Genomic DNA, 14,749 nt, shown 5'->3' on the forward strand with positions numbered 1-14,749 from the left:
AAAACAGGAGTTTTTCATTTTGAGGGAGATATTTGTATTTGCTTGTTGAGAGAGGATTTAAATGATCTGAAGCACAACCTGAGGCTGATGGGAGCGCTTCTACTTTCTCTTTTATATTGGACAGCATCCATTAGCCCCACAATTTCGGTATAGGATTTACAAGTTATATGACAGGCTGCCCTTGCGCCTTCTCACTATAACGGTACTGCTTTCTGAAACTGCATCAGCAACACCTTATTTCTATAAATTCCTGCGTGTCAGTGTCCTTGCCTCAAATCAAACTGGGGTATTAAAAAGATACTCAGGCACCAGACTGCCAAGCTGTTTGTGGTTTTACATGTCTATTTCTCTGCCAAGTCCACGACCCAGTGTCTTGAATCTGCGGTGAGAGTGCTCCCTCATTTCCCTTTCCTCTGCAGTAAGCTGCTCTGTTTTGTGATCTATTCTTCAGTGAAAGCCATTACACATTTGACTTAGGTGCTGCATATAGAAAAGGTGCTGTACCAAATACCTTTAAAGAAGACCCACTTGACATCTGCATTCAGTGGTTGTACAAGTAGAATAGACAGACCCAACAAGTCTCCATTTTGGGTGGGTTCTGACACCAAGATGACTTTGTGGCTTCTTTTGCCTTGTAAAAACTCCAGTATGAATACTAAACTCTGCTCCAGATTGAATCTGGTCTGGGGATAACCCCCCCAGGGAATCCAGGAGGTTTCAACAAGTCCCATTCAGGAATGACTTCAGAAGGTCCCACCATTAAAGCCTGTCATGTCCCAGCGTGTCTCAGCACTAAAACCACCCACTGAGGAGCAACATGAAAGCAACAAAGGACCAGTCACAGTTCCCAGTCAGAAATAGGTACTGGACACAAACATGGTTTTTGGTTTTTTAACACTGCAGCAGGCTTTGGAAGATAGGGAAAAGCATGCTACCATGAAAATGCCTGGTGTCAGTTTTCCACCCCAGCCCTGAGACTAAAGCTTTGCGTCATCTCTTTCATTTTTCTCTTTGGCAGTGATTTCAAAGGCTCATTGTTTTTCTCCAAGACAGTCTCTCTGTCTCCTCATCTGTCTTTGAAGGTGTAGGCCCTGAGATAAAAATATCTACATGGGGAACAAGCAGGCTTGAGATTTCTTTGCTGCCAGATATATTGTTCACACCCAGAGAGATGCGCAAATGCCAATAAGGGGTCCCGTGTCTGCAAGCTGCAAAGCAGTCTTCAGTGTTTCTGCATGTGTATGTGTATACATATATTTTTTTTTTTTTTAATGTATGTATGTATGTCTGGGACCTCTTAGGTGTGGGCATTCACCACCAGGATATGCTCATCAGCTGCCACATGACTGCAGAAACCTTCGTTTCTTCCCATCTCAAGGAGGGAGAAACAAGTTTTATTCCAGCCCTTGTCACAAACCCTAAGTGAACTACTGATGCTTCATTCACCCTACCTTTCATCCATCCTGACAAAAACACTGCCAAGAAAGGGCATCAAGGACCAGCTGATGTTAGGCTATTAGGATATAAAGAAATATAGTAAAAGTACAGCATTAGGCTGTTCCTCAGCTAAGAAAATATAGCTATTTTAAGTATCAACTAAAGCTGCTTATTCACAGGCTCCCTGTAGAAAACTAGATGTCATAGATGAAATGCTTAAAATTGATGTTTAAGGAAGGCAGAAAACCAAACATTTACATAATCTTTAAATATTAATATTTGTAAATAATACCTGAACATCTGCTAGCTAGAACAAGGTCACTGACATGGAAATAACTCCCCAAGGGTCATAACAAATGCAGTCTATTTTAGCTTATGGAGGCTACTTTGAACATCACAAAGCAAAAACCTTTGTCATTACCACGGTACCCAAAAGCTTGTCTCTAATGGGCTGAGAGCAGGCAAGACAACGGTGCTTATTGGGCTGTTAATAACAGAACTTACACAACATTTGCTTGCTCACTTGCTTTTTACAAAGATACTTTTTCTTGAAAAACCCTTCACCTTTCTCTAATGTTTTTCTCCCATTTCACCTTGCATAACCCCAGCCTGCTCTGTCCACTGGTCACAGCTGTGTTGGGCTGGCAGCTTGCTGACTGTCCTCTGCAGACCAGCAAGAGTCACCGTGGCCACAGTAAAGCAGCTACAGACCCCAGCCCCTTTTTTAGCTTAAAGTTCAGTGGTGAAGTTGTAAACAGGTCCACCAAAAATGTTGAAGGTTAACAGCTTCAGTTTTTCTACGAAGCTTGGGAACCATCACTGTTAAAGAATGGGGTTTCTTCATAGTCTAATGTCACTCACAATCTCCTTATGATATTATTTATGTTTTCCAGAGGTGAGTTGCCTTTCCCACCTACACCGTAACATCATGGGCCCAATGCAATGCCACCGGGCTGGACTCTCCGTTAGACTGAGGTCCCTGAGCTGCCCTCAGAGAGCAGAAAAGGTCTTAGGGCAGCAACCAGTTACAGTCAAATGCATCCCATGGGCTCCCCCACTCCGCTTCAGCAGTACAAAAGCCTTTTTATCCTACGCAGGTCAGACCACATCAGTTTGACTGGCGTTGCGCTACAGCAAAAAACTGGAAGGACTCATAGGGCATAGCAAATCACTTTGACTGCCTGACGAATAACATTACAGAAAAAAATATAAGGATGGCTTCTTACCAGGCGTTTGTTTTCTTTCCTTTATATTTTTTTTTTTCCAGCAGGCTTATCATCTGTCACTAAAAATACACTGCATAATTCTGCAGCTGTGCAGGAACCTGTAGCACCCAGGCTATCTCCACACATGTGAACCATGCTTTCCAAGGCTGCAGCCTCAACAAAGTTATTGCCATGTTTTTTTTCTTATCATACGCAACTTTAGTGCAACCTTCCTAACACCCCACCTTTTCCCCAGGTAGCTCTGCAAGATAAGGAGATTTTGAGTGAAAATCACAGAAACACCCTGTTATTTGTTTACAAATAGTCACCTTTTCACTAAAGGCTGTTAGGATATTTCTCAACATTATAAACGTTACTCCAAGTATTTAGGGTCTAGCAGTATCCTAATGCCTGTGATGGGAGGCAGCATAAGAAACAAGATGAGGAGATTAAAATGCAGTTACATTAGCACTGGGAAACTAACCCTGTAACTATGTGTGCTTGGTGGGAGCTGTGCACAGAGGTGTTCTTCACAGGCTCTGCGACATTGGTAAAAATAGTAAAAATTAGGTCTGTTTACAGAAATACAGTGCAGTGGTGACACTGGACATCAAAACCTAAAGCATCAGCACAAGAGAACAAAACCCCTCAGCTTCACCAAAAAACACAGGCATCATGGCCCTGACATATATCCAGCCAAGAAAAAGAAAAAAAAATAATCACAGTGGCTCCCCCGCTACCTCCAACCAAGTTGAGGGAAGGAGTCCGGATGCCCTCCCAGATAAACCCTGACATCCCACCTCATCAACCCCAGGAGGCAGCAGGTCTTTTGGCCAGAGTGGTGACACTGAGGAGAGAGTGGCACTTCCAGTCTGTCCACATCAGGCATTTCAGAAGTCACCAGCCAAACTGCAAAACAGAGGTTGGCTTAAAAACAAAAATAAAATCTGAAAACCCAACGCAGCACCTTAATCTTTAATGATCTGCACTTCTAAGGTTTTTGATACACATGCTTTACGGCTTTTCTCTGCTAGTTAGAAGAATAGTAAGATTCCCTCGCTGACACTGACACTGATTTTTGCCCACTGAAGGGAAAGCTTGATCCCTTTCCTTTGGGACCAGCAGAGTTTGTCACTGACTTCACTGGGTGGGAAAACCATTTACTATTAAAACCAACTCTTTTCAACCTAGACTTGCCAAGACAAATAAGGATCGTACAGCTGCACTATCTCCGAGCTGCCTATTTTTCTCTGCTTGTTCTATTCCCTTGCATTTTAATATGATCAAATATGGCTTGGATGGCCACCCTCAGTGAGACCTGTTTAGTGGTGACTGCTGTCTCATGAGCTGGCAAAAGGCAGGCATTTGGGATTCTCCTTCTTCCACAGCCGTAATTCACAAGCTGTGCGTGCTCCTATCCACTCAGTGCCTGCAACTGCATAGGATGCATACTGTGCCTGTTCTAGGGGCTACCAGCCTGTGTGTGCTTTCAAATCTGAGCCTGCCTCTGCACTTTGCTTCTCCCCTCTCATTTTCTCCAGGAGAGCCGCTAGAAGAAGCACGCTCACCTCCCGATCTGATCGGGCATGAGCAGGGATGATATTCAGCACCAGAAACACCATCTTCTCTGAGAGAAAAGGAACAATTCCAGCACAGGCACCAGCCTTGCAGTGAGGAGTGAAAATGGTCAGAGGAAGATGTATTTTCAGCCAGATTATTATATGATAGTCGTTCCTATCTGAACATAGAAGAATAAAGCCAAGAAAAAGTTACTGCTTCAGAAGCAGCCACAGGAGCTTTCCAGATGACTCTCTTTTAAGGCTTTGGGGAGGGGAGAGGAGAAGGACGGAGGATCTACAGGATGGGAAGTAGGGGGAACCCTCTGAGCTTATAGAAGGACAGGGCACCCCTGGTATTTAGGGATGTATGTACGCTTTAGTGAACTCACACAACAGAGAATGATACCTACTTCTCAGCGTCTAGTCTTCTGTTAGGAAAGATGAAGCATACCAAATCAGCAATCCATCTTCACATGTGTGAAACCATGCAACCTCCTACCCCCTTTTAGAAGATAACATACAATCTAGTGACACAAATCAGTGAAGTGTTGATCCCGTCATTAGAAGTGTTCAAAGTCAGGTTGGATGGAGCTTTGAGCAACCTGATCTTGTGAAAGATGTCCCTGCCCATGGCAGGGGGGTAGACTAGATGATCTTCAAAGGTCCCTTGCAAGCCAAACCATTCTGTCATTTTGTGATAAAGCACTGCTATGCTGGGCAAGCCATACAGGATGGCACACAATCACCAATATCCAGCAGCATGCCAACAAAACAAAGCCAAACTGAAGGCAGTGGACACCCAGCCAACACCTCACAGATCCAGGTTTTTCAGGCAGACCAGATGAATGGAAAAAAGAAGCCTAAAAAGTCAGGTAAAGAAAACCAAGGCCAATAAAAAGCAAACAATTGGGAGGCTGAGCCAACGAGGTGGCAGGCTGGACAATCCTGACAGTGACCATCTCCTCCGAGAGCCAGGAGGATTTAGGTCAGTCCGTGAAACCAATCTCTCAGCTCCCTGCTCATTTCATCTTTCAGGTCAGGTTCCTTCCCCAAATCCACCCTGCTGAATGGCCCACCTTCCAGAAGAAACTACATTGGCAGGAGAGGAAATAGCAGCAATAAGCCATAATCTCCCTTTCCCTAACCAGAGTGGAGCAGCAGTATCACTGTCAAGGAAATACCCATCTGGAACAGGTGAGGCGACCGAGGGCAGCTCATTCAGCATCACTTTTACAGCCAATTCAAAAAGAAGCAGGCATACCCAGTACCTCCAGAGCCAGCTCCCAGACCTCAGCCGCATGCCTGGGCTTGTCAGATGTGCTCACACCAACCCAGGGAGATTTGCCTATGTTCACCCCAGAGGACAATTTAAGGCAAACTCTTCGACCTAGAAATAGCAGATCAAGTTTACCACTGATTATCAAAAGAGTTACCTTCAGCGGGCAGGCTGGACTGCAACTTGTTAGCATATTACAGTGTGGGGGAAAAAAACACTTATGATGACACATTTTGAACTCTGGAGTTTGGAGATATATAAATTGTGAGCATGGGACAGCACTGTGCTGTCAGATCAGCATACCTGCACTGTGGGGCAAGATACATCTTTCCAGCTATGCCAGGAATGAGCACGTCAGAGAAGCTCTATTCTATGGACTAGGTGCAAAACACAAAATACCCTTGTGACCCACTGGAAAGGGAGATGTTGCACTTAATCCTAAAAGGCCAATTGACACAAGACACAGTATTAGTCAGCAAAAGCTGCAGAGAACTCTGTCCTTAGCTCTGGAGGGGCTTGATTATTGATCAGAATCAGAAGAGGGATTTCCATGCTGGTATACCAGCACATTTTTTTATTCAAGTACTCTTTTACCTCTGCAGTAGTGAGCTTAGAAAGACCAGGTGAGTGTGTTCCTGTAACTGGGTACAACAGAAGTCAGAAGTGACGGAGATGGAGGCCTCCCCTCCTGCTCTTTTGGTTGCTTCAGAGAGTTTGAGACAAGATTTTATTTGGGCAAAAATACTCCATTTCCTCCTAGCAAGGATGGGATGTGATCTACCTAATGAGTTCTTTAGTTCACAATTTGATCGCATCACCTGAAAAGTCTATTGCAACTTCACAACCACAAGTGAACATTAAAACCTGCGGCTTGTTCATCTCAACAGTGAATTACTTACCAGGAGGGTCCATCCTGAGCTCTGGGGAACACTAGGCAAAAAAAGAGCCAACTTCAGCAATAAGAAGGAGTGTAGGAGCTGTACAGAGTACTGTGAGGTGAAGCTGAGGTCTCTCTGAATTGCCTTGAATATCTCCTGAAACCACCCAAGTTCTTTCTTTTCATACCGGTGCATCTGGCCAGAGGCTTATTACTATTATTATTATTATTATTATATTAATTATACAATTAGATTACTTTTAATTGTATGAGCATGAAATCACGAGAACTGTTCTATTCTCACCGCCAAAAGCTGGCCGCATGGTGAAGTCATGGTCATCAACCCTGAGGAGCTGCTCCGTCTTTCCTCTCCACGTTTTGGTCATGTCACGATTCTTCTTATAGATGTGGCTGCAAAAGACAGCAATAGTGTTGGTCTGACGTCTCTGCGGCCCGAGCAGCACTCTGCGGCCAACTTCTGCCTGCCCGATTTCAGAGCCCCAGGCATGGTGTCCTTGCAGGCACAGCCCCACGGAGGGAAGGGGCGCTGCTGCCAGCACCACGGCGTAGGCCAGCACGGCAGCCCCAGCACTGCCTCTCCACAGCCGTAACTCAGACCTGGCCCCCACTGTGGGCAGCCCTGCCATCTCAGGCAGCTCCAAGGTGGTCACAGTGCTCTCTCCACCCTGGACTCCACAGCCCCCAGGGAGGCACGACGCCGAGAGCAAAGCTTCTCACAGAGATCCCGGGATGCAGCAAATGCGACAGAGCAAGTCTCAGCAAAAACAGCTGACTGCCCCACATATTACCCACCCAGGACTTTGCTGGGTAACAAGGCGACATTATAATGAGAAAGGTCTTTTCTGTAGTGGTCATGCAATGTCATACACTATTCTGAAGCTTTCTGCACCACAAACATCAGTGGAATACCAGCAGTTTGTGTGGACGGAGGGGTCACTTTGCCTTTTGACCTTCAACAATGACAAAAGTCACCCATTTCCCTCCAGAGCAGCAGGAAAAGAGGGGTTTTATCTGAAGAAGTCAGTGAGATCTGTAGTCCTTCACTTTTCTGAGTATTAAGGGGGAAAAAGTCCTAACTTTTTATTTGAGAGATCGTCTAACAGTATAACAAGGATGACAACAAACCCCTGAGAAAAGCATGAGAGTCACTAAAATGGCATAGGTGGGTAACTAAACAGGAGACAGACAGATACTGCATGGACTTTGGGAATAAAACCCAGGTCAGCATCCCTGGCATTCCCCAGCGGTGCAGGAAGGAGGACTTGGACCATTAAGATTCCTCAACTCCTTTGCTCTGGGCATAAGAACTCACAAAGCTGTAAATACTGCCGCAATTAGCTGTTTGTCAGCATCTTACTAAAAAGAATAATAATAAACAGAAATAACTTTATACAGAAGGGTTCAGATTCATTCACCTGTGCGGGAGACATATTACTGACAGTAAACAACAAAAATCTTGGAGGAAAAATAAAGGGACTATTCTAATAGATACAAGAAATGAGGGTGAATTAGGCTTAAAATCTTGGTCAAAAATCCAGAGCTTGGAAAACCGTCACCAGACGCATAAGTGTGGCTGTGGAAGGGCCGTAGATATGCTTTATGGTCATTAAAATACAAATCATGATGAGTGTGAGCAAAGGGAGTGTAAATCGCAAATCAGAAGAAAAGCGTCCCATCAGAGACTTCAACTGAGAAAAGAAACAATAAAACCTAAGGGGCGTTGATAAGCTGCTGCTAACATGGGTAGCCTGCTTACTTTAATAAGGAGGTGAAAAAGAAGGAACAGAATTTTAAAAATCGTATTAAATTGATGTTTTGAAGGAGTATAAGCCCTGTGCTCCAGGGCACACACTACATAAGAAAATTTATATCCCACCCACCTCACTCTGGGCTCCTGTTTAAATCGGGATGTTGGAGCATCTCTCTCCCTGATGGCTGTAAAAAAGAGCCAGCTGGAGCGAGTGCACTCCCAACACAGCTGCATTCGTGTTTACCTAAAAGCAGGGGGATAAACCCAAGCAGAGCCATTAATGGGAACGGTTGGAGGCAAAAGTTTTGCTTTTCACTGCTTGGTTCAGGGGGAGGTTGTGTTTCTTTGCAAAGGTTTCGGCTGCTGACAAAGTGTCCCACTTTGCAGCCTGCAGTATTGCCTCTACTCCTGAAAAGCTGGCAGTGGAGAAGAATGACCTTACTGTGTCTGCTCGACTTAATCATCAGGGAAAGGCCTAAGTACCTGTGAATGTTCAATTAAATCTCCCCCAAAGAATGGGGGGGTGGGGTGGGGGGAAATCAAGTTAAAAATCCAATAAAGCTTTGGATTGCATGCTGTATGGGGAAATAGTATGGAAAACCCTGATGGTATTACAATGTCACCTTGTAAATCGATGGCACAGCCTCACTGAAACGCCAAGCTCTGATCAATTAATTTAAAAATCATCAAAGAGCAAACAGCACACAGGAGAGTTGCTAAGATCGAGTCTGTGGCTGCAGAGGCTTCAGAAGGCTGGCTGGGGACACCAATGCTGCCTTACGAAGAAAATAGGTTTTCAGGAACTTCCTGAGCCAGGGGTTGCACTTAACAGCCAGCATTTAATCATCAGTTCATGCCCAATCCTTCAAGTACATGATGGACAATTCGGAATTTACAGACAGAAATCTGTCATGTAATTTTTAATCAATTTAATCCATTTATAAAGATTTTGTATAGAACTATTTTTAATGACAGGCAGCCTACACAGCCTTTGATTTGGACAATAACTGTTTTTGTCAACTTAATATAAAGGCAAGACCAAGTTTGTCTGGAAAAAAAGCCATTCTTGAGAACAGTGCGTGACATCGGCTGCCTGGTATCCTCTGATCCTCTCCGGCAGGTATCCCATGCCACCCCCGCCCCGGTTTGGCACAGGAAGTATCTCATTGTCAGCAGCAAAGGTGAATACAGCTGCCGGTGCCTTTGCAGAGCTAAAGGATGCACAGAACGCTCCTGCCCATCCGGCATCTTTACTGACAATCTGATTGCCGGTATCTCATAAATCCTCCCTGATGTACTTATGGTCTTTAGCACTTCTGATTATAGATTTGTTAGGGTTTCTTTCAGCTTTATGCACTCTCTGCAACTATTCATTTAAAGCCACTCATCTCCCTTTCTCTTTTTGCCATGTTTTTCATGTAAAATTTTATTGGTGTTTACACTTCGCTCAAGTGGGATGAGTTTGATAAAACTGTCTTTTGTGAGGAGAAAAGGGGACAGGTATCTCATGGACTTTCTGTAAATTGCCCTAAATTTTTTTTTTTATATTTTCCTTTCCACTCACTTTTAGTCAGAGTTGTTCTCAATTGTGTAAAATAGATCCTTTTTATATTGCCAAATATATCAAAGAAAATTAAAATTTGATGGATGAGAAAACACAGATAAGAGCTCAGCAAGACTCAGAAAAGCAGCGGGTATCTATGCAGATATTCAGACCTTTCCAGCACAAGATAAAGAACTTACAAGATTGGAAAGAGTCCTCATGCTGCAGGGCATAAGGCAATGGCTAAGTAGCAAGCCAGAAAGGAAATGTGATCCCTGTCCCAAGCACAGCGCAGCTGCTGGCAGCCAGGGTCCGGTTTCTGCACCTCCCTCTGGAGAATTCAGCATTGACTTTGGTCACAAGATGGTGTCCCATGGTAATGGGACATTGGTTCCTATTATCCTATTTCCTGCTGGGATTCAGAAAAGTATTTCTACAGTTTCAGTGAAAATCTTACCACACTTCAGGATACCCTCTGGTAAAAATACCCAATTTCAATTCAACATCAGTTGAAGATGTCATTTACTTCGTGTAGCAGCCACAGCAAGCTAGAGGAGATGCACACTGTGCAAACCTAGCACCAAGAAAGGTAAAAACCCTGTTTTTCTAACCAACAACGCATACGACTACTTTGACAAAGATCCCCTAGAGGATAAATGAAAAAGAGAAGGTACAATAACAGTTTATGACTGCCATAACAATTAACTTGCTCCTAGATGAGCATTACAAATTTATTATCTCCATTATGCTATGAGTGTATCCCCCATAGATGCACATCTTTAGTATTAATGTACATGGATCGCATGGGATCAGATATGGTCAAGCACTTTCTGACAAGCTGGGAACCTCAAGGTCCTCGATTCTGGGAAGGTCTCCTTCCATTGCTTGTCAGGGCCACCATTTCAAGGGCTTGATGAGTCCTGGCTGCCCAAGAGGCCCAAGAGGCCCTGGTAGCTCCACAACAAGACAAGTCTATCCTGGTTTACATGGATGGCCACAGCAGTCCCAGAGCCGCAGGGCAGAGAGACTCTCTTGCCCTACTTCTAGATGTAACGTGCCTCACACTGACTCATCTGTGGTTTTATGCCTGGAGAAGGAAGGAAAGGAAAGTGACTTTCCTTGCCAGATTTCCAGAAAAAAACTAAATCAGATTCCAGAAAATGATGGACACAAACTCAGAAGTTGTGCAAAATCACTGTTATCAGACACATGAGGAATATTTCAGGGTCATATCCCCACACACCTTATAATCTATTGCTTAGGACCTCTATTTTTTCTTGGATTTATAAAGTATGGTTTTTAACCAGAAAGAAAAAAAATCTGTTCTATGGTTGTTCATATTTTTAGCTTATTGAAGATGAATGCAGAATACATTTGCTCTTCACAGCAACAAATGGAGCCTTTTTTTACCCAGCGTATCCCAAACCCTGCACTCCTTGCCTCTTCCTACATCTATCCAACCCAAAGCCAACAACGGTAACATAAGCAGAGGGTAAAATTCACAAGGATGTTTTATGCAGAGACACTCCCTGGCAAGGCTAAAAAGCTCAACCTTTTCACTGTTTCAGGGCAGACCTATCCAACCTGCCTGGCTGTCCCCACACCACTTAAGAGGTCATCTTTGGCTTGTGAAAACAAAAAACAATTGCAAGCCCTCCTCACTGTGAAATCAGCGCAGTTGGCGCCCATGTCAGCAGAAGCAAAAGTAAACCGGCGTGTTTGACTGCAGAGGTGCAGCACTGCGGTAGCGCTCGGCTTTCCAGGGTAAACAGGCTGCTTGGGCAGCGAACACTGCAAAGAGCCAAATGATGGAGATATGGGGGGATAACGGGTCTAGCCAAGGGAGCCAGCAGCCACTGTTATGCTGAAGAGGCAGGAGGCACAACTGTTGAAGAGACAGGGCCGAATACACATAGGCTGGTGAGGAAGCAGTGTTGAGGCTCTAAACATCTCACAGCCTACACAGAGAGCTACCCAGCTGCAGCACAGTCAGAGGGGGCGACGTTAGCAACAGCAGAGAAGTCATAACTGCAAACACGAACCACAGCTGGAGCACGCAGCCAAGATAAGGCATGAGGCTTGCTTCTCAGGTCTGCAGTTGCCATTTGTGTGTGTGCGCGTGCCCCTCCCTGCTTTTGTTTCACATTGCTATTTGGTCCTACTGCAGTGTTGGTGAAAAAATCTCAGGAGACCTTGCACAACTAGGGGCCGTGCAATGCCCTGGACTGGAACCCCGGCCAAAAAACACACCTGTAAAAAAATGGTTATCAACATTTTAACCATTAAGCCACTCACAGATATTGCATTTTCTGAGAAATCACCAGAGAGCAGAGGGGATCAGTAGGGCCTGGGAGGTATCGCAGGTCAGAAGACTTGTCTGCTGCACCTGGTCAAGAGCTGGGGAAAAAGTGCGGCCCTGCAAGGCAACAGAGGGAGCACGCCTGCCGGCAGCAGATCAGCAAACCACTTGCCCCAGTGGACCGCTGTTTGGAGAAACAGTCTGTGTGCTGAGTTTCGTGCTGCCATGCCCTGATCGTCTACTTGTGGGTCCCAGCCTAAGGCTGGCATGTAGCGTGTCCTGAAAATTGCACCTCTAACGAGATAGTCCAAATCACTGACCACTTCCAAAAAACTTGGCAGGAAGTCTTTAGCTAAGGGAAGCTCAAAGCCACTTCTGTTTCAAAAGTGCAGTGTTTCTGCTGGTGGAAGGATGAGGCTTTCCACAACTGTTAGGAGAGAGGATTTGGAGACAGACTGTGTCTGTCCAGCGCAGAGGCCATTGGTATTTCTTATGGTAGGTCAGCAAGAGAAATACTAAGCAGAAAACATGATGCAGTTATTAAAAAGGACACTTTTCATTTCTCTTACATGATTAGAAAACCAGCATAGGAACTGATCTTAATTTCCTTTTACTGGAAGAGTCTACTATTCATTGCTAGTTTAGAGAAAACTGTATTTTTTCTACGTAACTGGAAATTTAAGATATTACTGTCATTGCTCCGTACACCTTTTTTCCCCACAATATTGCAGAATTCTTTGTATTTAAATTGTTATTCATGTTTAAGAGCTCCTAATACTTACTTTTATATACTTTCAAATAAGTACATTGTACTCATATAAAATGTAAAAAAAAATTATATATATATACACACGTAAAAGACACAGAGTTCCTCAGGTTCTACCTGGCTGGAAAACTGTTCATTAAAATAATGATTTCACAGGAAACCCAACAGTATCAGTCATTCTTTACAGTAAATTCATCCATATAAATATAATTTTAGCAGTGCTTTGATTTCCACTCTATCACAACTTCACAAAAACGGCACTGTATAAATTGTCATTTATTTTTGCAGTGTTTAAATAAATTACAAAATATTCAAACAAGTTATTAACCCAGAAAATGGCACTGCATTTGGATAAAGTCACATTTAAATCAAAGATTTACGCTATTTTGTTACTTCAAAGTAGATGATCTCTACTACACGGGAATTGCGTGCAAGAAAATGCTACCGTATTTCCCAGAACAAAGACTTGGAAAAAGTTTCTGAGTTAAATGACTAATGGAGATTCTGTTGAAATCAGTGGCAAAACTTCAGCTGGCTTTAGGATTTTATGCTCAGGCCCTGCCTGTTTCAGCTTGGTAATATTTATGTCACTAAAAGCATATGCTACTGTATTTTCCAGTAAGCAGTATAAATCTGAGAGCATATTAGGTATTCTTTGGTTTCAATTTTATCACGGTTCTTTAAAACATTCAAGTAACAACACTCTTTATAAAAGCGTTGACTGTTAAACCAAAAAAACCTCAACAAAATGAATGAAAAGATGAAGGTTTACAGCCATAGTGAAGCCATTTAGTAAGATGGATTAGCCCAGTTTTATTTCTGAGCCCTTCGAACAATGAACAATCTTGTAAGATATAATTGCCACTGGATGACATAACTACAAAAAAGGATAACATACTTTAGACTGTCTGACAGGTTTGGAAGATTATCTTTTCTAACGTAAATCTCTGGTCAAATCTCAGGAACAGTAAATCTAATAAACTTTTCTAAGACCTTTAACTCTTCCTTGTGCCTTCGCTTGACTTTAAAACACACATCTTTGTTGAGTTTCCAAGTATTTTTCCAAAATATATTTTTAAGTTTACAGTCCCCGGGTGACTTCCAGGGATGTATATGTTACCAATGAATACCACGTATGGTCACCAACACCCTCACCTTAAATTGCTACAAAATAACATGCAATTTCACAGACATTCCAGCAAGTAGGATAAATAACCTGCTCTGGAAACAGTGCCGGAACAACATGCAGATTTGAACGTCTCTATTAACTGCAACTTCTCTGAATTCTCTCTGTAATTCACATACAGGGCTAAGAATATTTCTACCGAGCTGAAGCGGTCAACTTATATGCAAAACCTGTCTCATTAATTAAATGTGTCTATTTACACTTAGAACTGAATATAGTATCAGAAACTATTCAAAAAACCTTATCTATAAAGCTGTTTGCACGTACAGTATTTTATAAAGACACTGACAGGGCAGATTTTTATGACTACGTGGTAACGTAATTATAAGACTACAGGAAGAGAAACTTAGGTGCTTTAAAAAGCCTTACCTTGCCCTCTGCACCTCCAGCTGGCTTGTCCACCTCCTCCTCCTGTGCTTTCTGCTTTCCACGAGAAGAACTAAGCAAAAGATTAATAGAAGTTTTGCATAGTAAGGCATCTTGCTGGAAACAGGAGCCGGGCGGTCTGCACTCCAGTAACCTCCTGTAGCACAAGTCCCCCCGCGTTTAAACATTGAATCAACCCTAATTCCAGCGTTGCGCGTTCGTCGGCGAACGGTGGCAGAAACGGCGCTTTCCCAATGTGATGTTTTTGACAGGCTTTCAGGGGCTGCTCACTCAAAGCTCTTCCCTCACCACTGCCTAATGATTGGCCATTACTCATGAAGTTTGCCTCACCAAACATTTCCACTGGGTCCTAAAGGATATTTGCTAAAGCCATTATATAAAACCCCACAATTCTGCATGCTGGCTTTTTGCTCAATCCCCTAATCTCAGGACAGCGCTATCCT

General features: G+C 43.6%; 1 protein-coding gene across 1 annotated transcript in view; it reads right to left on the reverse strand.

Annotated features, from left to right (window-relative positions):
- The window catches only part of LOC142054552 (gamma-aminobutyric acid receptor subunit rho-2), a 39,908-nt gene extending 25,187 nt beyond the window's left edge, over window positions 1–14,721 (reverse strand). Inside the window, exons 1-2 of the mRNA XM_075087272.1 lie at window positions 14,289–14,721; window positions 6,659–6,765 (exon numbers count right to left, since the gene is read on the reverse strand). Coding sequence (XP_074943373.1) covers window positions 6,659–6,765; window positions 14,289–14,473 — 292 coding nt within the window. The 5' untranslated portion in view covers window positions 14,474–14,721. The remainder of the gene's footprint in view (window positions 1–6,658; window positions 6,766–14,288) is intronic.
- Between the last annotated feature and the right edge of the window lie 28 nt (window positions 14,722–14,749).

This window comes from Phalacrocorax aristotelis, chromosome 3 (assembly GCF_949628215.1).
Source record: "Phalacrocorax aristotelis chromosome 3, bGulAri2.1, whole genome shotgun sequence".
Lineage (NCBI taxonomy): Eukaryota > Metazoa > Chordata > Aves > Suliformes > Phalacrocoracidae > Phalacrocorax > Phalacrocorax aristotelis.